This window comes from Pseudorca crassidens, chromosome 13 (assembly GCF_039906515.1).
Source record: "Pseudorca crassidens isolate mPseCra1 chromosome 13, mPseCra1.hap1, whole genome shotgun sequence".
NCBI classification, from domain to species: Eukaryota; Metazoa; Chordata; class Mammalia; order Artiodactyla; family Delphinidae; genus Pseudorca; species Pseudorca crassidens.
In genome coordinates, this window is record NC_090308.1 from 8,795,763 (window position 1) to 8,822,850 (window position 27,088).

A 27,088-nucleotide genomic window follows, 5' to 3' on the forward strand; every position below is an offset into this window, starting at 1 on the left:
GCAAGGGACACAGAAGAAGCTGCCTGAGGAGCCCGATCCTAGCTCCAATGACAAGCATCATTTGAACGTAAATGGGTAGTTTTTGTGTTTTAATGCTTCTGGCAAATCTCAGTGAAACTCCCTGTGCCCGGAGACTTGCCCCAAAGCCACCAAGACAATGCAACCAACTGGAGGATGATCTATAACCTGTCAGGAGTGAGGACCACCTTTTGGAAGTGAGTCAGTTCTGGGGGACGGCTGCTATTTTCAGTGTCAAAAAAGGACTTACCTCCTGAGACGGAAACGGAAATTTGAAAAGACCAAACTATGGTCAGGAAACCCTATGGCAGCACCTCTTCAAACAGATCCTCCATCTGAGAGTTAAGGAAAATAAAGAAATGCCAAAAAAAAAAAAAAGGGGGGGATGATAGGCCAAACAAGGGCCCAAAACGTTAAGTTTTCGGACATTTTTCTCCTTTTGCTTTTTTGAGAATTGGCGGTGGAAACTTAGCAGGGAGCTGGGAGAACGAAGACGGGGGTTGGGTGGGGTGGGGTATTGGGTCAAATAATCAGATTTAAGCCGCACACCTTACAAGGCAGTGAGAATGTGGGACGACTGCTTTCAGTTTATAGATGAAGATACTTCGATATCAGAAAAAGAAAAGGCTTAGTTGTTTGGGCTCTCACAAACGTTAGCATTTATTAAAGAAAACCAAAGTTTTCCAATTGGAAGGACCTCTGTTTTTCTCTAAAGATGGTGAAGAATCAAGGCACATTTTATTTTTTAAAAAAGAAAAGAAACAGGATTTTTCATTTAAACTGAGTTCATGCAAGAATTACCGATCATTAGAAAAAAAACTGTTACCGTTAGAAACCTGACAAAAAGACCACTTCTTAACTTAGGCAAATATAATAAAAAAAAAGAGGCAGAAACCTAAGTGAGCATCGTTAGAATTTATACTCTAGTAAGTCTTGCGCACAGGAGGAATCAGGAGGACTTAACCAGCCTTTGGAAATGAACTGCTCCTCCCTAAGAGGTAACATCACCATCCTTTCTCAGCACTGAGGGAACTATTACAGCAGAAAAGGTAATTTTAGCAAACAAGGACCCAGAGGCCAGCAGCTGGCGGTAGAGTGAGAAATGTGTGCTGCCCAAGAAGCAAGCTGCTGGGCAAGGGGGACAGGTTTGACCTTAACGACCCTTTAAGCAGGACCATTTCTTAGTGACCCTTAGACCCAGTCTTACCTCTTTGCTATTATTTAGTGAAAAATTAGCTGCAGAAGTCTGGATCACTTTGGGTCCTAAAGGGTAACAGGGAAAGAAAAAAGCAGGTTATAACTATATTGATAATTAATGCTGATTTTTTTCAAATGCCAAGAAAGACTCATATATTATACAGAGGCAGTCTTTTCCCTGGTCTATCTTTAAAGGTAGGTATATATATATATATATACACACGCACATACATAAACACACACACATATACGTGTAAAACATACAAACACAAGCACACAGTACCCGCTCTGCTGCATGTGCTGACCGCCCAACACAGGTGAACACAACATGACCCCATGCAACGCACACGATGTCCATGGGGCTCTATGTGTGCAGACCCCCTCCCTTGCTCTCTGGGAAGGCTCTCTGGAGGGCGTGGATCCAAGAAAGCATTAACGACACAGACGCTATCTATATATATTTTGTATAAAGATTTCTCCTAAAAAAATTAAGACACATTTATCCATTCATCCAATTAATCCAATCTTCCAAATTATTAAGTTGAGGATATTAAAAAAAAAGTATATATACTAACAATATACCAAGGCTTTTCCCAAAATAACATAAACAAGCTTCATAGAATCTTATACTGTAATATTTCAGAGCTTTGGCCTTAAAAGAAGTAGTCAAAGGAAACACTGTGAACCTGATTTCATTTACGACTGGGTTTGTCCCGAAGCAAACCCTCGCAGCTTCTGACGCCAGTGTTCCGGCTGCCTCCGTGGCCACGCCCAGCCTGTTGCCAAGCACCCTCCACTTGGAGGAGGAGACACCTGAGTACAAACCTCAACCAGTGCAGGAGCGTGTCTCTGGGGCACATTCTTGCAGGCTGAGCAGAGATGTCACTGCGTAGGAAGGAGGCGTGCACCCACAGAGAGGCTTCTTTCTTTTTTTAAAAAAAATAAATTTATTTATTTACTTTTGGCTGCGTTGGGTCTTCGTTGCTGCGCGCGGGCTTTCTCTAGTTGTGGCGAGAGGGGGCTACTCCTCACTGCGGTGTGCGGGCTTCTCATTACGGTGGCTTCTCTTGCTGTGGAGCACGGGCTCTAGGCACATGGGCTTCAGTAGTTGTGGCACGCAGGCTCAGTAGTTGTGGCTCACAGGCTCTAGAGCACAGGCTCAGTAGTTGTGGCGCACGGGCTTAGTTGCTCTGTGGCATGTGGGAACTTCCCGGACGGGGCTCGAACCCATGTCCCCTGCATTGGCAGGTGGATTTTAACCACTGCACCACCAGGGAAGTCCCAGAAAGGCTTATTTCCAACAGATTCACAATCGGAGTGCACAATCGGAGTTCCAGGAAGTAAGGCAGCCTGGCTTCTCAGGAAGAACTAAGAACTGGGAGTCAGGAAAGTCTAGACTCGAGTCTCAGCTAACAGGCTTCCTGGACCTCATTTCCTCATCTGCAAAACGCGGTGACTGACCCAGTGGTCCCTTGGGCACTCTGAACTCTGAAATCCTAATAACCTTACTATAGAAAGTAACTAGGAGCAGAGGACTTGTGTGTCTACTCGACTGGGCCACACAGTGCCCAGATAACTGGCTAAACATTACTCTGGGTGCGTCTGTGAGGGTGTTGCTGGGTGACACTACCTCTTGAATCAGCAGACTAAGTAAAGCAGACTGCCCTCCCAGTGGCGTGGGCCTCATCCAAATCACTGAAGGCTTGAACAGAGCAAAAGGCTGAGTAAGGGAGAATCTGCTCTCTTCCTCGGGGCTCTCGGTCTTCAAGCTGGTACATGAGTCTTCACCTGTCTTCAGACGCAGGAACACTTACACCATCGGCTTTCCTGGGTCTCCAGCTTGCCGACTGCAAACCGTGCAGCTTCTCGGCCTCCATAATCATGTGACACACTTCTTTGTAATAAAATCTCTCTCTCTCATCCACCCACCCCCATCTCTCTCTCTGTATCTCCTATCGGTTCAGTTTCTCTGGAGAACCCAGACTAACACAGATTTTGGTACCAAGAGTGGTTCTAGAGGAACAGCATGTTAAGGGTGAGTATTCTATACTGGTTCTGGGGTTTCTGGAATTGGTTCTCTGATCTGATTAAAGATGCTAATGACTATATGTTCAGTAGTAAAGACAGCACTGATAGTTCATGAACATATGCAAAACAGTTCCATTAGATACTCCTGATCAACCACTTACTATGAGAAGCAAGGAGGTAAAGGACTCTGTTTACTATACTTTAGAACATTCTTGGAAAACTAACAAATGCAATGAGGCTCGCTGGTTGCTCCTAATGTCACTGGACAAAGTGGTGAAAGAAAAGGATGAGCTCAGGGATTTGAATTCCCACCTCAAGTGCCACACCCACGACCTGAAAGCTTCTATGTGTGCCCTGAAGGAGACCCTTATTTCCTATGGCCACAGTGCTGAGACTGCGGAAAACCAAACCGGAATCTCATCCAGCAACTGGCTGAACTACACCCCTGAACTCCCAGCCTCGGAGGGTGTCCCGATGCTAACGTGACTGCACTGACTGGGAGAGAAGGGATCCTGTTCCGGGGACGCGCAGGAAGATCCTGATGAAGCTGGGGACACTGAGCTACTAAATTCTCATGAGTCCTTCCCCAGGAGAAGTTCTCCCCATTCCTGGTGGAAGTGGCCTTCCCACCTCCTTCTGTGGGATTAGCCCCGCTTCGCCTAAGGAACACCAATGGCCTCCACTGAGGCAGCTGCCGTGCAGGACGATGCTAATCCTCCCAGGACCCGCCCCCCACCCCTCTTCATCTCCAGACCTATAACTAGACTCACATCCCAGCAGGCCCAGAGGTGAGGCCCGTGACCCATGAGGACATGTGCTACACTCCAAAAGAACTACTTGAGTCTTCTGAGTTATACAGACAGAAGCCCAGGGAACACGTACGGGATAATGGTGGAAGGAACAAAAAGTGGTCTCAGGCCAAACGTACGGATGTGGGTTCTCTAAAAAGAGACTCTGCACTGAAAGTTGTAGCTCAGGTAGTCAGAAAGGACTCTTAACAGTCTGACTGGGTGGTTGGCTAACACGTGGACCAAAAGGTGGTTCCCAGTGAGTGAATTAGAAACGCTGCATCTGCCCAGGTTTAACGCAGAGGAGGGGAATCAGGGGCTTAGGGAGCTGGATTGCTAGGGTGGCTCTGTCATTTCAGACCTACTGGGAGATTCCAGAAGACATACCTTTCACCACTACTGTGAGAAATAAATTTGTGAGGGGAGACCCAAGCATCCTTAAAGAGCTCTATGACTGCCCTTCTCTGCAGGCCAGGCCTTACCATGGGAACTACAGTCCCTGAGTTGGGAAAACAGCATGCAGTGGGAATAAGTGGATCCCAGCAGTGACGGGGCCGTGTAAGATGAGGCGGGTGAGCTCACGTAATGGGCGGCAGAGGCACAGCAGCGGTCAGAAGAGCCCAGTCCCTGCAGACCTACAGCGTTAGCTAGCTGCTCATGGGGTCCCTAGAGGTGAAAGACACAGGAAGCCTACCAAATCATCACTTGATCTGTGTAAGCAGGAGAGTTCTAGGTCAAGTGAACAACAGCCTAACCTGTATCATAAAAACAGAGAATGACAACTCGTCAGTACTTTCCAGATTTGAGCCAGTTTACAGACCCAAAGGTCCTTGAACAAAGGGAAGGTTGGGTCCCCTTAAGAAAGAACGCCAGTACACTGCTGAGCATTTATACTGTTAATCATTCGTCCAAGGAAACCTATAGCCTTTTACCAGGACAAATGCATCAAGGGAAAAAGATCAGATGTTTTCGGAACTACTGGACACTGGCTCTGAACTGACACTAATTTCAGGAGATCCGAAATATCACTGTGGTCTACCGTAGTAGGGACCTATGGAGCCCAGATGATCAGTGGGGTTTTAGCTCAGGTATGTGTCACCATGGGTGCAAACCCGTCCTATGGTTAATTCCCCAGTTCCAGGATGCATAATTTGAATTGAAATACTCAGCAGCTGTCAGACTGCCACATTGGTTCCCTGACTTGTGGAGTGAGGGCTATTATGGTGGAAAAAGCACTAGAACTGCCTCTACCTATGAAAATACTAAACCGAAACAAGATCGCATTCCTGGAGGGATTGCAGACATAAGTGCTACCATCAAGGGCTTGAAAGATGTCCACCAATCCCCATTCAACTCACCCATTTGGCCTGCGCAGAAGCTTAACCAGGTGGTGATTCCAATTGAGGCTGCTGTGCCAGATGGGGTTCCACTGCTTGAGCAAATCCACACGTCCTCTGGTGCCTGAGATGCAGCTACTGATCAGGCAAACGCCTCTCTCTCCATCCCTCACAGTAAGGCCCACCAGAAGCAGTTTGCTTTCCGCTGTCGAGGCCAGCACTACTTCGCTGCGCTACCTCAAGCTGTATCAACTCTCCAGCCCCATGTCACAATTTAGCTCACAGAGATCTCGATCATCTTTCCCTTCCACACGCCATCGCACTGGCCCATTACATTGATGAGCTCATGCTGACTGGACCCACTGAGCAAAACGTAGCAGCTACTCTGCACTTACTGGTAAAACATTTGGCGTCAGAGGGTGGGAAATAAACCCAATTAAGATGCATGTGCCTTCTACCTCAGTGAAATTGCTAGGGGTCCAGTGGTGAGAGCCATGTCGAGAGATCCCTTCTGAGGTGAGAGATAAGTTGCTGTATCTGGTCCCTCCTACAACCCAAACGGAGATACAACGCCTAGTGGGCCCCTTTCGGATTTCGGAGGCAACGTGCTCCTAATCTGGGTGTGACACTCTGGCCTATCTACCTCGTGACCCGAAAAGCTGACGGTTTTGAGTGGGGCCCAGACAAGAGGAGGCTCCTCACGGGCCAGGCCACCATGGGAGCTGTTCTCCGCTCGGGTCACGTGATCCAGCAGCTCCAGTGGCGCCTGAAGCACCGATGGCAGAAAGGGACGCTGTTTGGAGCCTCTGGTCGATGAATCTCAGTGCACGCCCTTAGGGTTATGGAGCGAAGCCCCGCCGTCCTCCACAGACAACCACTCTCCTTTTGAGAAACAGCTCTTGGCCTGAAACAGACTGAAAGCTTAACCACGGACCAACAAGTCACCATGTGACCTGAGCTGCCCATCAGGGCCTGGGTGTTACCTGATCCATCAGCCACAAAGCCGGGCGGGCACAGCAGCACTGCACCATCGAATGGACGCGGTACATACGTGATCTGCCCGAGCAGGCCCTTGGATGGCTCAAGTCACATGAGGAAGTGGCCAAATGCCGCGGCCCCCACTCCCGGGACACTGCCTTCTCCTCCCAGCCCGCACCTACGGCCCCACGGGGAGCTCCCCGCGATGAGCGTGGGGAAGAGAAGACGCCCGATGTGCGGACACCGCCCCCCAGTGGACAGCTGCAGAGCCACAGCCCCTCCCTGGACACCCCTGAAGGACAAGGTGACGGAAATCCCCGCAGTGGGCAGAACCTGGAGCACCGCGCCTGGCTGCTCACGCTGCTTGGAAGGAGAAATGGCCTGATGTGCAACTGTTTACCGGTTCTTGGGCTGTGGCCACTGGTTTGCTGGATGGTCAGATACTCCGAAGGAACATGATTGGAAAACTGGTGACAAAGAAATCTGGGGAAGAGGTATGTGGCCTGACCTCTATGAATGGGCAAAAAAAGTGAAGATGTTTGTGTCCCATGTGAATGCTCGCCGAAGGGTGACCTCACCAAAGGGTGACCTCAGCAAAGGGTGACCTCAGCAGAAGAGGATCCTAATCAACACGTGGAGAGAAGATCCATTCTGTGGATCGGTATCCACCCGTCATCGCCCAGTGGGCTCGTGAACAAAGGGGCCGCGGCGGCAGGGATGGAGGTGACACGTGGGCTGGGCAATGTGGACGTCACTCACCAAGGCCGACCTGGCTACGGCCACCGCTGAGTGCCCAACCTGCCAGCAGCAGAGATCAGCACTGAGCCCGACATCACACCCTTCCCCGCGGCCATCAGCCAGCGACCCGGCGGCAGGCGGATCACACCGGACCACTTCCATCGTGGAAGGGGGCAGTGTCCTGCCCTGACTTCAACAGACACTCTCGGTAGGGATTTGGTGTCCAGCTGCGTGGAGCCAATTCTCCCATAGCCGGTATGCACAGGTCCAGGAAGCAAGGGGTGGAAACGGGCATGGCACTACTGTTACCCCAGGGGACCCACTAGCAAAATTTTTGCTTGCTGTTCCCACAGCCCGACGCTCTGCTGGCCTAGAGGTCTTAGCTCCACAGGGAGGAATGCTTCCACCTGGAGACACTGAACTGGAATTAACACTGCCACCCGGCTACCGTGGGCTCCTCATGCCTCGGAATCGACGGGCAAAGCAGGGAGTTCCTGCGCGGGCCGGGGTGACTGACCCTGACCACCACGGGGGAAGTGCACCCCTACTCCACACTGGAGGCAGGGAGGAGTACATCTAAGGAGATCGCCTAGGGCATCTCTCAGTATTACCAGGCCCTGGGATTAAGGTCAATGGAGAACTACAACAACCTAATTCAGGCAGGAATACTAATGGCCCAGACTCTTCAGGAGTGAAGGGTTGGGTCATCCCACCAGGTAAAGAACCACGACCCACTGAGGTGCTTGCTGAAGGCAAATGAAATGTGGAACAGGTCATGGAATAAGGTAGTTAGAAATAGCAGCTATGACCACCTGACTAGTTGCAGACACAAGGACTTTAACTGTCACGAATATTTCCTCCTTACTTTGTCATGAGTATGTTTGTGTGCATAAATATATATACTAAGAAAACACCTTTGTTTTCTTCCCTCTCTTATTCCCTTATCAAGTAACAGAAGCTGTATTATTGACTTTATATCACAGTATTTAAGTCACAGGATACGAAGAAGAGTAAGCATCGCTCAAGGACCCTACCTGCTCTCCTGCGGAAGGGGTAGCGAGTTTGGGGTTATATCCAGGGTAGTTGTTATCATGTCAGAAGGAACAATGACCTTGTTATTGTCTTTATTTGGAGATCAGGTATGGTTTAAGGAGATGTGCATGGATGCCAAGTTGACAGGGGGTGGATCTGTGAGGTTTACGCGCCATGGTGTGCCCAGATATCTGGTTAAACATTATTCTAATTGTGCACTGAGGGTTTCTGGATGAGATGAACATTTGAATGGGTAGCTGAGTAAAGCAGGCTTCCCTCCCCCGTGTGGGTAGGGCTCAGCCAATTCACTGAAGGCCTGAATACAGCAAAAAGGCTGAGTGAGCGAGGAAGAATTTGCTCTCCTTCCCTGACTGTCTTCAAGCTGGGACATCAGTCTTCTGCGTTTGGATGGACTTGGGCTCAGACTGGAACTTACACCACTGGCAATCCTGGGTCTCCAGCTTGCTTAATGCACATCTGGGGACTTCTCAGCATCCATAATCACATGAGCCAATTCCTTACAATAAAACTATACACCTGAATCTATATAAACAGATCTGGTTATGTTCCTTATATACATATTGGTCTGTTTCTCTGGAGAACCTGCTAACGCTAGAGCTCTACAGAAGGAAACGGATATGGAAATCCTAACATGGTCTTTTTCATCTCAGCCTTGGTGCAACACTGTTCATTTCTGCAAGAGTGGAGAAGGTTTCATGTAATCATGATGTTGGTGCTTAAGGAAACAAGAGTGGGCTGAAGTGCTGTGAGACTGGAGACCCAGGAGAATACTAACGCCTCCCCTACCAATCTTGAAGGACAGTTGTGAAAATCAAGTAAGATAACAGAGGTGACTCATGTAACTGGGATTCCTTGGTGAATTCACAGGGAGAAAAAGAAGAGGCTGGACACAACTGCTGTTGTCACCATCCTCATCTTCATCAGCAGGACGCAAATGGCACCTAAATAACCACCCTCTCCCCCAGCTTCCTCAGCCCATTCACTACCTAAGCTTCAGTTCAGGTCAAGAAACCAGCCTTTGGAGGCACGACTGCCTCTGGGACAGGTTAAGCCCAACTGTCATTCACACTTTAATGTTAAGTGCTGTAGTTAAATAAACTACCCTCACTGAAAAAGGTATTTAGGAGGACAGGAGGAACAGCCTCAGCAGGCTCCTGGTCTCCTACCCCTGGACTGAAGAGACCTGGGTTTCTGACTTAGGTTCTCCGTTTCCCATCTCTGTGAAAGGGGGCTGGCCTGGATGATTTCAGAGGCATTTTCGAAGCTCAGATGGTGATGGGTGGCTCTTCCCCTCACACAGCACCTGCAGGCTCCCTCCTGCTCCAGGTGTCGCCACAGCAGCTTCTCGGCTCCTCAGGGGCCTTCCCCACCCATGCTCACCACTATCTCACTCCCTCCCCAGAATCTGCTGCACTGGAACCATTTATATGGCCCGGCTCCCCAATCAGCCAGCACGTTCTGGATTCCCCAGCACCCAGGCAGGTCCTGGAACCCAACAGACTCTGCCAACACAAGGTACGTGGTCAAGGCCGCCTGGCGCCGCCAAGCTGAGTGCAGGCCCTGGCTGCTGTGCAGCGCATGACCAGGGTCACCCCTCCGTGCGCCACCCTCCATGATGGGGCCATCAGGGGATGAGAGCAAGTGGGTACAGCTGGGCCGGGCTGAATGGCACTGCACCAAGGTAACCATAAATGATAAGATGGTCAAAAACTGTTCCTCACCTCAGGGAACACTCCCAAAGTCATTCTATGAAGACACCACCACCCTGATACCAAAACCAGACAAGGACACCACCAAAAACGAAAATTACAGGCCAATATCTTTGATGAATATAGATGCAAAAATTCTCAACAAAATATTAGCAAACCAAATCCAACAACATATAAAAAAGATCATACACCATGACCAAGTGAGATTCATCCCAGGGTAACAAGGACGGTTCAACATACACAAATCAATCAATGTGATACTCCACAGCAACAAAAGACAAAAACCACATGATCATCTCAACAGATGCAGAAAAAGCATTTGATAAAATTCAACATCCATTCATGACAAAAACTCTTATCAAAGTGGGTAAAGGGGGAACCTAACTCAACATAATAAAAGTTATTTATGACAAACCCACAGCCAACATAATACTCAACAGTGAACAGCTGAAAGCCTTCCCACTAAAATCTGGAGCAAGACAAGGATGCCTACTCTCACCACCTCTATTCAACAGAGTACTGGAAGTCCTAGCCACAGCAACTGGACAAGAAAAAGAAATAAAGCGTATCCAAATTGGAAGGGAAGAGGTAAAACTGTCATTATATGCAGATAACATAATGCTATTTATAGAAAACCCCAAAGAATCCACGCAAAAACTACTAGAACTGATAAATGAATTCAGCAAGGTAGCAGGATACAAGATTAACATACAGAAATTGGTTGCATTTATTTACATTAACAATAAAAATATCAGAAAGGGAAAGTAAAAAAAAAATCCCTCTTAAAATCACATCAAAAAAAATAAAATACAGGATTTCCCTGGTGGCGCAGTGGTTAAGAATCTGCCTGCCAATACAGGGGACACGAGTTCGATCCCTGCTCCAGGAAGATCCGACATGCCGTGGAGCAACTAAGCCTATGTGCCTCAACTACAGAGCCAGCACTCTAGAGCCCTCGAGCCACAACTACTGAGCCCACGTGCCACAACTACTGAGCCCGCGTGCCACAACTACTGAAGTCTGCACGCCTAGAGCCCGTGCTCCGCAACAAGAGAAGCCATCCCAATGAGAAGCCCGCACACCATAACGAAGAGTGGCCCCTGCTCGTCACAACTAGAGAAAGCCCACGTGCAGCAACGAAGACCCGATGCAGCCAAAAATAAAATAAAAATTAATTAATTAATTAATTAAAAAATACTCAGGAATAAACCTGACCAAGGAGGTAAAAGACTTGTACCCTGAGAGCTATAAACACTGATAAAGGAAACTGAAGATGATTTAAAGAAATGGAAAAATATCCCATGTTCTTGGATTAGGAGAATTAATATTGTTAACATGGCCATACTACTCAAAGCAATCTACTGATTTAATGCTATCCCTATCAAATTACCCATAACATTCTTCACAGAACTAGGACAAATAATCCTAAAATTTACATGGAACCATAAAAGACCCAGAATTGCCAAAGCAATCCTGAGGAAAAAGAAGAAATCTGGTGGCATAACCCTCCCAGACGTCAGACAATACTATAAAGCTACAGTAATCAAAATAACATGGTATTGGCACAAAAACAGACATATGGATCACTGGGACAGAATAAAGAGCCCCAAAATAAACCCATACACCTATGGTCAATTAATCTTTGACAAGGGAGGCAAGTACATACAATGGAGAAAAGACAGACTATTCAGCAAGCAAGTGGTGCTGGGAAAGTTGGACAGCTGCATGTAAATCAATAAAGTTAGAACACACCCTCAAACCATACACAAAAATAAACTCAAAATGCCTTAAAGACTTAAATATAAGACATGACACCATAAAACTCCTAGGAGAGAATATAGGCAAAACATTCTCTGACATAAATCGTAGCAATGTTTTCTTAGGTCAGTCTCCCAAGGCAATAGAAATAAAATCAAATATAAACAAATGAGACCTAATTAAACTTATAAGCTTTTGCACAGCAAAGGAAACCATAAACAAAATGAAAAGACAACCTATGAACTAGGAGAAAATATTTGCAAATGATGTAACTGACAAGGTTTTAATTTCCAAAATATACAAACAGTTCATACAACTCAATAACAACAACAAAAAAACCCAATCAATAAATGGGCATAAGACTTAAATAGACATTTCTCCAAAGAAGACATAGAGATGGCCAATAGGCACATGAAAAGATGCTCAACATTGCTAATTATTAGAGAAATGAATATCAAAACTACAGTGATGTGGGGCTTCCCTGGTGGCGCAGTGGTTGAGAATCTGCCTGTCAATGCAGGGGACAGGGGTTCGAGCCCTGGTCTGGGAAGATTCCACATACCATGGAGCAACTAGGCCCGTGAGCCACAGCTACTGAGCCTGTGCGTCTGGAGCCTGTGCTCCGCAACAAGAGAGGCCGCGACAGTGAGAGGCCCACGCACCGCGATGAAGAGTGGCCCCTGCTTGCCACAACTAGAGAAAGCCCTCGCACAGAAACGAAGACCCAACACACCCAGAAATAAATAAATAAATTTATAAAAAACAAACAAACAAACAAACTACAGTGATGTACCACTTCACACCAGTCAGAATGGCCATCATTTTAAAAATCTACAAATAACAAATGCTGGAGAGGGTGTGGAGAAAAGGGAACCTACACTGTTGGTGGGAATGTAAATTGGTGCAGCCACTATGGAGAACAGTACTGAGGTTTCTCAAAAACTAAAAATAGAGTTGTCCTATGATCCAGCAATCCCACTCCTATGCTTATGTCTGGACAACACTATAATTCAAAAAGATATATGTACCCCTATGTTCATAGCAGCACTATTTACAATAGCCAGGACATGGAAACAACCTAAATGTCCAATGACAGATGAATGGATAAAGAAGATGTGGAACATACATACAGTGGAATACTACTCAGCCATAAAAAGAATGAAATAATGCCATTTGCAGCTACATGGATGGACCTAGAGCTTATCATACTAAATGAAGCCAGAAAGAGAAAGACAACAACCATATGCTATCACTTATATGTGGAATCTAACATATAACCAATGAACTTACTTAAAACAGAAATGGTCGCAGACATAGAGAACAGACTTGTGGTTGCCAAGGTGGAGAGGAGGCGTGAGAGGGTTGGATTGGGAGTTTGGGATTAGCAGATGCAAACTATTACATATAAAATGGATAAACAACAAAGTCCTACTGTACAGCACAGGGAACTATATTCAGTATCCTGTAATAAACCATAATGGAGAAGAATATGAAAAAGAATATATAATATGTATAACTGAATCACTTTGCTGTACAGCGGAAACTAACACAATATTGTACATCAATTTCACTTCAATTAAAGAAACAAATGGAAAACTGCTGCTCACCTCTGATCCCGACGAAGACGGTCAGGCCGAAACAGACGAAGAAGACGACGAACACGAGGACGAAGTGGCGCTTGGAGAGCGTGTACAGCCGCATGGGCGCCAGCCTGCGGGGAGAAGCCGGGGTGAGGGGCGGCAGGGCGAGGGCCTCCCCAGCCTGCGAGCCCTCGCCTAAGAGGAGGACCTATACTCAATCCAGGTGACTCGGCTGACAAAACCACCTAAATAGCCTTAGTGACCACTGCTGGGGTGGGGGCCATTCCGGTATGTTCTGGGCCTGGCACCCCGTGCCGCAGGGGGCCAGGCAAACCCCACCCTTGTGGCAGGAGAAGGCGCTTCAAAGCCCACTCGGGGCACGTTCGCCAGGCCACAGAGCAGGGCTGAACCCCTCCACACCCCCGTTTTCAGCAGCTAGAGCAGAGTCCAGGCGCAGGGAGGACCCTAACTCCTCACACGCAGATGCCACAGTCAAGCCCAGACTGGGGGTTCCAGGCGCCCCGGAATCGTATGTCCTAGCCGGTCTTCCCGCCAGCCCCCAGCTTTGTGTTTCCTGTCCAGGGCTCCCCCCCTCACTGGCCTCACCCATCGTGGTGAGGCTCAGCCTGGCCTTCACTTGGGGTCTGCTTTTGATGCAACTCAGCACGCTGCTGCGGTTCTCTGCGAGTGACACGGATATGAAAGCGATTCAGAGGACGCGTCCTAACACCCGAGCATCGGCTCCCTCCTGTTCACCCCTACTTCTTTCTTTGGTCAGAAGACAATGGTGGTGGGGTAGGTCTCACTTCTCTTTTAGAACTCCCTACACCAGGAGCCAGGAAACAAAAGGGAAGTCTGGGAAGGACAGACATAAACGCTGGAGAGTGGCAGGTCCTCAGCGCCGCCCCTACAGGCAGCCCCAGACAGGCTGGAACGCAGGTGCAGGCCCAGCTCCGATTCCCCCGAGGCAAAGGGGAGGCCGGCCCCCCACCCTGTAGCCCGCTGGGGAGGCCCAGAGCCCCGAAAGATGAGAGCCAGGGGGGTGTTCTGTCTTGCTTTGCTCCCGACGTCCTCTTCCGTGCCCAGCACTTCCTGGTCTGGGGAGCTGAGCGGGCAGGAGGAATTTCTCATGCCTGCCTCTCAGGAAGGTGACAACTGCCCCCCACCGGGAGGGGGAGAATCGGGCTCTGAACCGGAAAGGGAGGGAAGGCTGTTTGCTCTTGCGGTATCAAGTTCACGGCCGTGTGCACATGCGCACCCTCTCCCTTACACGGCCAAGGCAGCCGTCCCGAGCTGGAAACAAGCTGGGCGGCATCCCAGGGCAAAGGTGGCCCTAAGTCTCCCTGACGTGGCTTTGCTGACACTGAGTCAGCGCTCTCCTGCCAGGCCCAGGTGAGTGAACTTTCAGATGGGCATGCCCATGCTTCACTGGGTGACGGGACCAGTGAAGAAATAAAGGAACCAGTGTTTTTCCCTCTGGGACTCAGGTCTGAAGGTTGGACCACCAATGACCCCGCTGTGCGTGGGGAGCGAGAGCTCGTGAATTAAGTGGCCTAATCCCAACTCAGATTTTGGACCCTAAAGATCCTAAAAGGCCCGAAAGCCTTACGCCATTAGAGCCAGAAATCACGTCAGGGAAGGAGTCCGGCTCCTTGGATTTGCACACGGGGAGCCCGAGGTCTAGAGACAGCAGGACTCTTGCCCAAGATGCCACAGCTCTGCCGTTGGCGGTCCCGGCGCTGCGGGAAGGAGGCTCTGGGAAGCAGGACGGAAGCGAGCGGACCCCGCCCCCCACCCCACGAGGGCCTCTGTGGAAGCCGGGTGGAGTGCAGGGCTGGCACGAGGAAGGGCTCCTGTGTCGCTTCCCTGTCCCCTCGTCCCCCTCCCATGAGAGGCCTCAGCACACCCTGAAGAGGGAAGACTTCCTCGTAGCTGCGCATCTCTACGTGGAGCAACGGCGCATGAAGCTAAACGGACTGGATGCTGGGGACGTGCAAACACGGTCAGGTGTGAACAGCACTGCCCCGATGCCGACCTGAGCCCTGACAAACGTGCCACGGGTTCTGGACACCGACACGAGGGGAAGCCCCGTGAAGGGTGTGCAGAAACACTCGGTACAGTCTTGGCCACTTTTCTGTAAATCGAAAGTTGTTTAAAAAAATTACACAAAGTCATTCATGGCCCCCCCTCCCCCGGGCTGCTCTCGGGGTGACCCTGGGGCTCTGAGGGGCACCAAGGGCTCCCCAGCAGAGGTGAAAGCACAGAACAGAGGGTTTGGAAGCAGAGGAAAACAGAATAAGAAAAGTTATATCTAAAATTTGATTTTTAAAACATTATCAACAAAACGCATTATCAATGATTTACTATAAAAGCCCAGCTACTCAGCAGGTGAGAAGGAGCGCTGAAGAAAGAGGGTTCAGAAAGACGACGGCACAAGGTCAAACGCCCGCAGCACACGGACCACGCTGGGTATTTTTCCAGTTTTCTCCTCGGGAACTCAATAAAGGTCTGTCGTTTCCCCTTCCTTAAAACTTCCACTTCAATCCAATTTATTAGATACGTCCCTGCTTCGGCAATCAAGCCTCACCCAGCTGGACAAAAAAAAGACACGGAGGCAGCAAAACAAGCCCCCGCGTGAGCAGATGTCACGGCACAAGCAGCCCCGCTGACCAGGGCTCGCTGGGGACAGGGTGGGCACGGGCCTCGTTTCCCTCCGTCCCCGTCTCCCGAGCGGCAGGACACCGCCTCAGGCAGCCTCACGTCGGGGGGACGCTGCAGCCTCGGTGTCCCGGGCCGCGGGCCCGCGCCCAGACTGCAGGACCCAGCTGGCGACGCCTCCGTCTCCACCGGCCTACTCACGACGCGTCACTGGAAGCTCCGAAGCAGTTCGCCGAGAACCCAGAGGCTCCCGGCACCTCGGGGACCGCACGTGATTCCCGACAAACCACAGGCCCACACGGCTGAGCACAGTCCACAGAACTCCCGGGCGCCGTCGTGACGGCGGCAGAAGCCGCGGCGGCGAAGAGTCACGGAGAGCAGCCCGGGCCGCCCCCGCGGGCTTCGCCCGGCCCCTCACGCTCGCCGCCTGCCTCCTGGCTTCCTGCCCCGACGCCGCACCCGGCGGCTCCTCTGCCTGCTGCCCAGCCCCGCCGCCTGCTGAACAGCCCAGCCAACGTGAAGCAGCCCACAGCCGGGCGTGTCCCCGTGAGCAGACAGCCCTCACGCCCTGTGATCGGCCGCCAGCCGGAGGAGCGCCTCTGCTCAGAGGTCAGACTTTGACGCGGAAAACAGACGCGGCCGAGCACCCAGCGGGCTCCAAGCCACCCTCATCTCCTCGTCTACAGTCGCCCACCCGCTTCTGGCAACTCTCCAGCCCAGAGTCAGGACCCCACGCGGACCCTCCAACACCCGTGGACCTCCTGCTTCCTCGTTAACGGTCCTTCCGCCTCCAGGACCATCCCCAGCGTCCTGCCTGCCCCGACCCCACTCAAAACTCGTGGCTCCCAAGACACTTTCCCTTAGGAGTCCTACATCCCGTCACGGTCAATAGGTTTAAGACTGAACCCATTAAAAAACAAAATAACATAAACGAAAAACCTGCTTCCACTGCCCATTTCTGGCCTCTCCGCTTTCTCCATCCCCACCTCCAGAAACCCTGGAGTCACCTCCGACGTCCGCCTCTCATTCATCCCACACAGCCAGCCCGGAAGAGGTGATGCCTCTCTTCTCTGCACCCCCAGCACACCAGTCCCGCAGTCCAGGCCCTCATCACCTCCCACTCAGTCCCTGCAGCAGCCTTCCAGGTGCGCCTTCCTGTGCGGGTATTATGGCAGTTAACATGCTACTCCGACACAGAGAGCAACTCGACTGAGTTTAAACGCCTTCCTATGGCCTTCGAGGCCCCCAAATCCGCCCCTAAGTTCCCACCGTCCTGCATGTACCCTGCGAGAATCACTACCTCCTTAGTCAGCACAGCTGCCTTCTCAGGTAGGGACTACTAACAGCCCCATCTCACAGATGAGAAAGCTGAGGCTCAGCAAGGTAGGTGACCTGCACTAGATCTCAAAGCAGAGGCTGCATTCAAACACAGGCGTCAGACTCCAGGGCTTCGCGCTTAAATTCTATAAAGCTTCCCACCGTGGTCAAGCCTGAGTCCAGACTAGCCCATTCAGGTACTGCTCTCCTGATCTGAAACGCTCTCTCTTCTCCCTACCAAACTATCCAAATCAGACCCAGCATTCATGGCTCACCTGTGTGTCCCACCTTCTCCATGAAGCTTTCCCTCGCTTCTCCACCTCTCATGGCTGCCCAGGCCTTTAAACCACTACAACATGTGCGGCCTGCACTACATAGCTGAGTGCTTGAAAATAAAGCATCAATCTACCCACATGGACACCAGACAGACACGTGGTGCACGTTCAGAAAACATCTATTCGACTCAACTTTTATTAGTTTTCTCCAAGGTGTTCATGTAGTTCCCTCAAATTGGTGGTGAGATGCCAGGGAGCAGGGAAAGGGCTCCCCATTTCCCCATGCAACCTGGCCAGGTCAAGCACCGCTGCCGATGCAGTCTTCTACCTAGATAACCACGGCAGGAAGACTTCCTACAAAACCCTGCCAGCTCACGATCAGTGTCTCTCTTTTTCTTCTCCTGATGGGTCCCATACATCAGTCTTCCTCTCCAGGTCCATGGATCCTTCCACACTCAGGCATCTAAAACACACTCAAAAATTCTGGTCTCTTTGGAGCCCCCATGCCCTTGGAAGACCTTTCAAATGCAATGGAACAGATTGTCGCCTTGGCACCAGCTTGTACTCTTTAGGTTCCTGCTAAATTAATCTCAATTTTCATGGGTAATTTACAATATCACAGACATATTTCCTAGAGAAACTAAAAATACATTTCTTGGAAAGCCAACGCCCAAAATTGCAGCTTTAATCCAAATCACTGTAAGCCCTGCCTTCCCTCCATGATGCATATTCATAGCCACTTCCAAGAGACGCTTCCAAAGGAGGCGAATCTCTGGAGACATCAATTCCCATGAGAGAACGGCTGGAGAACTTACTCTGCAGGGCTCTCCACAGGCGAGCACCATCTTCACCTTACTGGGGCTCCTTGGCACGATGCTGCTCTAGGCCTCTCTTCTCTACTCTCACTCCCCAGGTGACCTCATCCTGTTTCAGGCTTTAGAGACAATGCACATGCGAGCAATTCCACATTCGTATCTCAGCCCAGCTGGACTCTGGACTTACATGAAAAGCCTACTTGACAGCTCCACTTGGATACCTGGTAGGCATCTCAAGTGTGACGCATCGAAAACCAGACCCCTGACCTCCCGCTGAGGTCACACCCTTGTTCAGACGCCCTTTCCTTCACCGGCCAGCGGGAAAGCCTGTGTCCCCATCAGGGCCATCAAGCACTCCCGACAGGCCACAGCCAACATTCCTTTTCCCACTAAGCACTTCTCCCTCCCACGCAGGTCTCAGAGGAGTTAATAAAGCAGCACTAGAAAGAAACTGTAGGGGAGGCAAGCACTCGATGAGCCTCTTTATGGGCCTGGAGCAGAATGACCATGAAATGGACAGAACTCGGGTGAGCAGAGAGGGCGAGAAAATGCCTCGAGGTGCGTCTCTAAGCGATGCGGAGAGCAGGATGGGAGGAAGCCAGCACCACAACCTCTGCCTTTGACGGAGCCCCTGGGGCCAACCAGCATGTGGCCAGGCAGGAGAAAACAGCACCGGGAGCTGCAGGGGTCTCAGAATCACGTTGTGTGTTTTTTTGTTTTTTTGTTTTTGAAAACCAAAGCAAGCACTGATAGATATTCAATCTGAAGACTTCTTTCCCAGAAAAATGCCATCATGGATCTTGTCCAAGTTTGACGCATCTTTATGACACCACAGAATTACATATTCCGTCTCAGCCCCTCAAGTCACGGTGCAGCAGGCAGGTAAGACTGAAACTGCTTCGGGATTACAAACTTTGCTGTTTGCTCACCTCATACCCAGATTTCCCACTTTAGAATTAAAAAATTAGAGTCTGGGCAGTGGAAAGGGATTTTTGATCTCTCAGTCTGTTCTCAAGTTTTAGTTAGGATTTTATTTTTCTCACAATCTGTATAAAAATCATTTGTCTCCCGGGGCCCAGAGCACTGGCCTGGTGCCCGTCAGGCTGGGTTCAAATCCTGGCTCCCCCACTTCCCTGGGCAACCAGGTAACTTCTCAGGATGTCAGCATCCTCGTCTGCAAACCAGAGACAGGCAGAATGACACCCACAGGACCAGTGGGAGCACAGACGAAAAATGAAACACTTAGAACAGTGTAGTAAGCACAGAGGAAGAACTCAATTGTGTCAGTTATTAATAGTAATGGTTGTGCTTTTCCCCTGCCCCCCCTTTTTTTTTTAATCTCAGTTTTCATCCAACCGATATCCCTGATGATCCACTACGTAAAATGTCCCCTCCTCTGGTTCAGAACCCAACTAACTGCAGGAAAGGGCAGGAGGGGTCAGTGTTCCCTACGCACCTACTTGGTACCCAGCCAGGTGCTTCCCTGTGAGGCAGGTATCATCAGCCCATTTTATATATGGGAAAATAGAGGCTGGGGAAAGTATACACCCACTTAGGTCCCGGTCAGCAGGAGACAGAGGTGGGATTTGAATCCACAGGGTCAGGGGTGGAAAGGAGGCCCACCACTCCCTCACTCTTTGGCACCCTCACCAAACTTTCCTTTTTAAATAACCCACCATTTAGTAGGGTTTGAGAGGGAGAAACTCTGAAAAGAACAGAATAGGAATTCTGAAATTTCAATCAACCAACTTGAATATATCACAGAAAAATTATCTTTAGTTGTTCAAAAAAGCCATTATACAAACATTCAAGGCCCAACGACCTCAAAAAGTATTTTAATGAACGATGTTCTAAGCTTCTCAAGGAACCAAGAATTCACGTGTATCCTTGCTAGGCCGCAAGCCCAGTGACTCACAGCCAGGAGTGCGTTGGTCAGGTCATCGAATACCCTTCCCACGGCAAACAGAACAAAGAAGCCGGCCACATACTGGGCAGTGTGGCCCGGTGGTTAAGAACTTGGGCTCTGGAGGCCGACTGCCTGGGCTGGAAGGCCCCTGTACCACTGACCAGCAGGGTGACCTGGGGGGAACAATGTCACCTCCCGGGGCCTCTGGTTCCTGAACTGTAAAATTCAGGAAACTGAGGGACCCCACCATCGAGGGCTGCTGTGACAACGAAGCGAGTTATGACAAGGGAGCCTTGCTAACACTCAGTCTGGGCCAGCTGTTCCTGAGGCAGGGGAGTATATCGACCTCAAGACTGTGGGCCCTAGAGCCCACTCCCGGGCTTCCATCCTCTGTGACTTACTAGCCATGACCTGGAGAAACGCACTTGACTTCTCTGCACCCCCGTTTTCTCATCTGTAACACTGGGATAAGAGAAAGTTCTTCATGGGAAGGGTGGTTATGAGGCTTACGTGAAACGACGTACGTGAAGTGCTGCAGCAGAACCTGGTACGCGGTAAACGCCATGTCATCTTTCATTAGCTTCAGAGATCCTTCTGGCTCAGAAAATAAATTACCCGAAGGGACGCAATCCTAAACAACTCTATGGCTGCAGGAACAGGATTCTGACCCAGCTCTGCTGTCTCCTCAAGCACCAGGACACTCAGAAGGCCTGGGCCACAGCAACCACAGCTGGACTCCACTGTGCTCATTTGTGCCACCCCTTCGCGGCTGCAGAAAAGAAATCTAAATAACACACTTCTGCACTTAAATGCACCCAGGATGACGGAGACATGTAAAACACACTCTTTAAAAACTGGCTGTAAATGCCAGGGCTTCCCTGGTGGCGCAGTGGTTGAGAGTCCACCTGCCGATGCAGGGGACACGCGTTCGTGTCCCGGTCTGGGAGGATCCCACATTCCGCGGAGCGGCTGGGCCCGTGAGCCATGGCCGTTGAGCCTGCGCGTCCGGAGCCTGTGCTCCGCAACGGGAGAGGCCACAACAGTGAGAGGCCCGCGTACCGCAAAAAAAAAAACAAAAAAACAAAAACCTGGCTGTAAATGCCAATCAAGACACACAAGAGGCAACCTGATTGAAGTTTGCAGAGAAATGCTAGTTAAGAGCGAAGAAACAAATGAACCTGAGAAATCTCGGCCACGCAGGGCCCACGCAAGAACCGCTCAAACAGGTGTTCCTGTTAGTCACATTTAGCAACTGATTGAGACACGCCCTACCCCATCCTCCCCCCACCCCCACCCCCACCGGAACTCTCAGCGCTCTTGCTTCCCTGGCATCATCAGAAAAGGAATGGAGTTTGCAGGAAACTTAAGCAGAAAGTTTTTAGAACTGGGAATTCTTTTTTTCTGACTGGTTTTGGTGGCAATCTCTCCTGCCCTCTTGAAAAGAATAGGCTGGGCTGCACCTGAACAGGGAGGTCAGTGCAACAGGCCTGCGTGAATCCCCCGGCCCCTAGGCGTGCTCCTGCAGGCCCCTCTATCCTCTTCCAATCTCCCCCAGTCCGTTCCTTCTCCTGGCTTCTCTTCCCGCTCCTGTCACTTCTCACCTTTGTCGCCACGGGTCTCCTTGTCACATCTGCCAACAAGAGCACTTTGACCCTACCAGGCGCTGAAGTCCCGCACACACTTCAGATTTTCGGGCTTTTTTTTTTTTTTTTTTGGTAGGATGTTTATTGGCTGCCAAAGACTTTTTGTGACTTACAGGTCCATGCCGTTCTGAGTGCTGGACGATGGTCGCTGGCTGACCTCCAGAGAAGCACACCCCTGGCCCCTTGCTCAACAGGAGAGCATCTGCATGGCCTACCCTCTGCGGGGGGAGCGACTCGAAGGCTCCACTCAAGTCCTTCATTCAAACTGTGGTTTTACAGCTCCTCCATTAGTTACTGGCTCAGCCTGGTCTACTTGGCTGTCAGGTAACAGAGCACAGGGCTCCCGCAGGAGACACGGACTGCGGTCAGCTACCACCCACACGGCTTCAAACTCTGCCTCTCCACGTCCTAGGGAGATCACGCCACCACATGCCACCCCGGCTGCCGTGCAGTGCGGGCCCAAGGAGACTCGGTATGCGAGGACCTCCTAAACATGCTACGTTGTCACTCTGCCACAAGGTCACAATTTCACGCAGTATTCCCAGCGGTGCTATTCACATATACCACAAAGGAATGGCGCCCCCGGAGCTGGAGAGAGGCAGTACTGCTAGCCTATCTCCGTTAGGGTTTAATTAAAAGACAGACCTCTGAAACACCCATCTGGGACTGACATTTTGTGCAAGTCAGCTTTCCTATGTTGTGTTAAAGTGATCACGTCAGAAACTTCTACAGAAGCAGGAGGAAAAACCTTTCCTTCCACCACACGTGTTTGCATTCAGGCAACACACTCAGATCTTGCGTCTGGTATGTCCACAGTCAGAGAAATCAGCAGGGGTCCACTGCAAACCTCTAAAACCTCAAATGCACAGAGAAACTCACACAGTCCCGCCTTAGGGCCGCCTTCAATTGTGGGAACCTGCCCGCCAAACCTGCTCCACGCTGCAGAGACTCCGGGCAACCCTTCTCTCCACATTTGGAACTCAAGTGCTAAACTTCTTTTTAATTCTCTCTCCTCCTTTTCCGTATGTCCCCTGAGGGGCACCCAGGTGACTCTGTTGCATCAAAAGCAAGCTTTAGGGATGGCGTCCATGGGGCCCTGGACAGGTTTTTCCTCATTAAAACCCCTGAACTTCACAGAAATAATAGGTCCGAAGTCAGCATATTGTAAAACTCATAAACCTCGGTATCCCCGAGATCTAAAGAGGCTGCAGCAGGCTCCCAACGTGGCAAAATCATCAAAAAGCCAATGGAGAGCGCCTCTCTCTACCTGGCGCTGGGCTCCATCACAAAAAGCAGTAGGGCGCCCAGGGCGCTTTTCACAAGAGGTGACGAACAGGGCCACTGCCCGGGGCACGGGATCACCACCTTCCCAGCGGGGAGGCCGGGCGGGGGCTCCGGGAGGGACCAGCCACTCCTCAGCCATCTCCTTGGAGCTGCGCTGGGGAAGGACGGGGGTCACCCGGCTCTCCGGGAACGAGCAGGGCCAGTGCTGGCCTCGCAGGGCCTTCCTGAGATGCGCTCGGGCCAAGGCCCGCCCTGGATCCCTGACCCCGTCTCCGCTACTAACTCCGGCCGGGCCGGCAGGCCCGTGGAGGGGCCCCTGAGCCGAGTCACCCCCACGAAGCCCCGGCTGCGCCCCGAGCTCCACGTGGGCGGGGGGACCGCGGCAGGGCTCCCGGGAGCGGGACGCGGGAGCCCCAAGTCCGGGCCCGGGCGCCCGGGGGACCCCTGCCCCGCACCCCCTCACGCGCCGCCCGGGCCTGCACTCACGGTTCCATCGCGGGGCCCCGGCCCTCGGCGCCGGGCGGGCTCGGGGCACAGCAGCCGCGGCAGCCGCAGCCGGAGCCAGAGCCGGAGCGACGGCGGGCCGGGAGCTGCCGGCTCCCTGCAACTCGTCAGAGCCCGACGCTCGACCGCGGTCACGTGCGCGGAAGCGGCTCGCGCGGCGGGGGGGAGGGGCCGGGGGAGGGGGCGCCGGCCGGGCTGGCGGGGCTTTGAGGCCGCGGGCAACGGCCCAGCGGCGCGTCCACCTCCCCTGCGCCCCGGGAGCGCCGAGGCCGCCCTGGGAGGGGGGATGGTCAGACTAGGGTTCACAAGAGAATGAATGAAGGACCTGACTCTCACTCCTTGTCCCTAGCCGAGGGGACAGCACGTCAATTCACTCACCCTCCTCCACCAGGGCATGAGAAAGGCCGTGGGAGTCCATGAATGTCCTGCCGTTGTCTGAAAGGCCCCTTGGTGTCTGCATTTTTCTGGGGGGAGGATCTATACGTTTTCATATTCCCAAAGAGGTTTGTGACCCCAAAGATGTTAAAAGCCAGGGCAAACCTCTGACACCCCCAAGTGATGACGACAGGAGAGCCTTCCCAGCTCTTTCCGGTAGCTTCTCCCGCAAACCTTTTCTGAATTACAGCTACCATAGCGTGCAGATTTTCCGTCCGCTATGCAAGCGCTGTCCCTCAGGAAGGATGTGGGGTGGAGGCAGGGCAAAGCAGCAGCCCGAATCCTAGGAATGACAAAAGACTATTTCTCGAGTTTTTTTCACACACTCTGGAGTGGGGAGGAGAGGGTGTTTCCTGCCAAGACCAGGGAACACAAACTGGGAACAGGGGGCAGCAGCGTCTAAAGGGGCAGCTGCCACTCTGCGCTTTGAGAGCGGCTGACTTCAAACATGACTTTTCGTGTGATATCCTTCCGATTCTAAAATGTTCGAAACTAATTCAAAAAAGAGTTCAAACTCTGAGGGTGAAACCAAACACACTTGCTGGCGGCATTTGCCCAGAGGCAGCCGGTTTTTACCACCCGACTGAAGCAGGATTATCTGGTATAGAAACGCCTGCTCTGAGGACTGTGCCAGCCACCTTGCCCCCCGAGACATCCCCACAGAGCCCTTGCTGTTTTCCGATGACTCCAGGCTTTAAAAGAGGTGACACCTTTGAGGCCCAAACTGCCTCCTGGTAACTTCTCCAGGAAGTTGGTCCTCCCTTGAGCTGCGGCCCAGCATCACTTCAATCACTCTTATCCTCAGTTATTTGTTCTTCCAACATTAACCGAGCTCTCAGTGTGGGCCGGGCATGCCTCTCAGCTCTGGAAACACAAGGTGAATACATGGGCAAGTCCCTGTCCTCCTGGGACTAACCTTCTAGTGGAGGACACCGCCAGTGAACGAAGAATAACCAAATAATTACACAGTCATCACTGTGACGGGAAGGGAAACGGATGGGTGCTGTGAGGTATCTGTGACCAAGGGAGGGGACCCACGTATTCTGGGGCTCGGACGAAGCTGGTCTGACCGTCATCCATCCCTCACAGGACACTCCTCCACATTCACCTCCAGGCTCCCCTCCTCTGAGCGCGCTGCGGTGTGGCAAGCTCCCTCGTTAAGCTCAGAAGGGCACGTGTATCGGGGAGGCCTGTATCAGCCTGAGAGTGAGTTCGTCCTGTGGCAGCTTCAACCCGTTGGGCCCATTATTCCATTCTCAGGTCGTCCCCTCAGCTGTCCACTCAGGTTCATGCTCTGCAGTGAGGATAACCGGCAATTGCTGAGCACCTGCAAAGCCTAAGGCCTGAGCCAATGAATTCTCTCAACAACTTGATGAGTTATCAGTGGTCATCGTCCTCATTTATAGCTAGGAAACTGAGGCCTGAAGACGTTACCTGATTCTCTCAGGAACTACTGATAAGAACCCAGCATGACCTGACCCCAGTGTGGGACCTCCAGTGTTGGTGTATCATGCACTGGTGAATGTGACAGGGATACAGTGACCAGCTGAGGTCGGATGCAAATGGGCCGCCAGCTGTAGTCTCTCTAACCACAGAGACACTCAGATGCTAATGGACCACCATCAGTAGTCTCTAACCACAGAGACACTCAGCCCACATTTATCAACTTTGTTCTTATTTTAAAACCTTCTAAAATCCAGTTATGCTATGATCAAGATGTTAGAAATAAGATTGGCCTGACACCACTTATTCTTAGAAAAACGCTGCTCATATCTAATGTTCACTTCATTTTCTAAGGGCCAACAAACCATCCTTTTAAATAATTTCCTTCTAGAACAGGACCAAAGTCAAGCCCACCAGTCTGCAGCTTGCTGACTTCCACTCACAGCTGTTTTTCAGAGTTGACCACAACAACTCAAGACGCCCATCTGCACATGCTGTGATACCCTAGGAAATCAGCTGTCTGTTCCAAGAGACGTGAACTCACTTCCCAATTCAGCAACTGACATTCGTCTAGCATTTTATAAATACACTCTCATGATTTCCTTGCCTACCTTATTAATAATAATCAGTAATGGCTAATACTGAGGACTCATGCTCCAGCTGAGCACTGAGTTAAGAAACAGAAACAGCTTATTCCAGTTCCCCCAGCCTACTGTCTTACCTGGGGCTGCCAAAACAAAATGCAGAGCGAGCGGCTTATGCAATAGAAGTCCATTTCCTCACAGTTCTAGAGGCTAAAAGTCCAAGATCCAGGTTCTGGCCAATTTAGTTTCTGGTGAGGGCTCTCTTCCTGGCTTGCAGACAGCCACCCTCCTGCTGTGTCCTCACCGGGCCTTGCCCTGATGTGTGCTGGAGGGAAGAGAAAGAGCACGAGCTCTCTCCTGTCTATTCTTACAAGGACATAACCCTATCAGATCAGGGCCCACACTTATGATCTCATTGAACCGTAATTACTTCCTTGCTCCTAATACAGCCACACTAGGGGTTACAACTTCAACATATGAACTTTGAAGGGATACAAACATTTGTTCCATAACCCTCCTAAGTGGAAGATTTCTTGAAAAGAAAAACTGACGTACATAGTACAGTGAATATGGAAGAATTCAGTGTCAGCAACTCGAATTGCCTACTCTTTCTTCCAAGGCAGGAAAATCTCAGTCTTGACATTCCCTTAAGCATGATGACAGTTGATGACGGTTCATGTTAGCAACATCTCTTGGCCTGTGGGTTTTTTTTTTGCGGTAGGCAGGCCTCTCATTGCTGTGGCCTCTCCCGTTGGCAGAGCACAGGCTCCGGACGCGCAGGCCCAGCGGCCATGGCTCATGGGCCCAGCCGCTCCGTGCCATGTGGGATCTTCCCAGACCGGGGCATGAACCTGTGTCCCCTGCATCGGCAGGCGGACTCTCAACTACTGCACCACCAGGGACGCCCCAGCCTGTGGTTTTGACAGCTCCTGGACAGTCATGTGCTGCTGACTCATCTTCCCTGCAATAAGCAGGGGTACTTCCGTGAGCGGCTCAGTTCTCTCCCCATGCTGCCTTCCCAGGACCGCCACACCCCCATC

General features: G+C 51.2%; 1 protein-coding gene across 4 annotated transcripts in view; it reads right to left on the bottom strand.

The window, feature by feature from the left end:
- TMEM181 (transmembrane protein 181) overlaps window positions 1-27,088 on the bottom strand; it is a 69,017-nt gene that overhangs the window by 23,747 nt on the left and 18,182 nt on the right. For 2 of the 4 annotated variants that reach the window (XM_067701645.1, XM_067701649.1), the window contains exons 2-3: window positions 13,212-13,315; window positions 1,226-1,281 (exon numbers count right to left, since the gene is read on the bottom strand). In XM_067701645.1, the coding sequence (XP_067557746.1) occupies window positions 1,226-1,281; window positions 13,212-13,315 (160 nt within the window). Of the gene's footprint in view, window positions 1-1,225; window positions 1,282-13,211; window positions 13,316-23,568; window positions 23,706-23,964; window positions 24,280-27,088 lie in introns of those variants that run through there. The other 2 variants (XM_067701646.1, XM_067701648.1) reach the window with 2 other exon arrangements.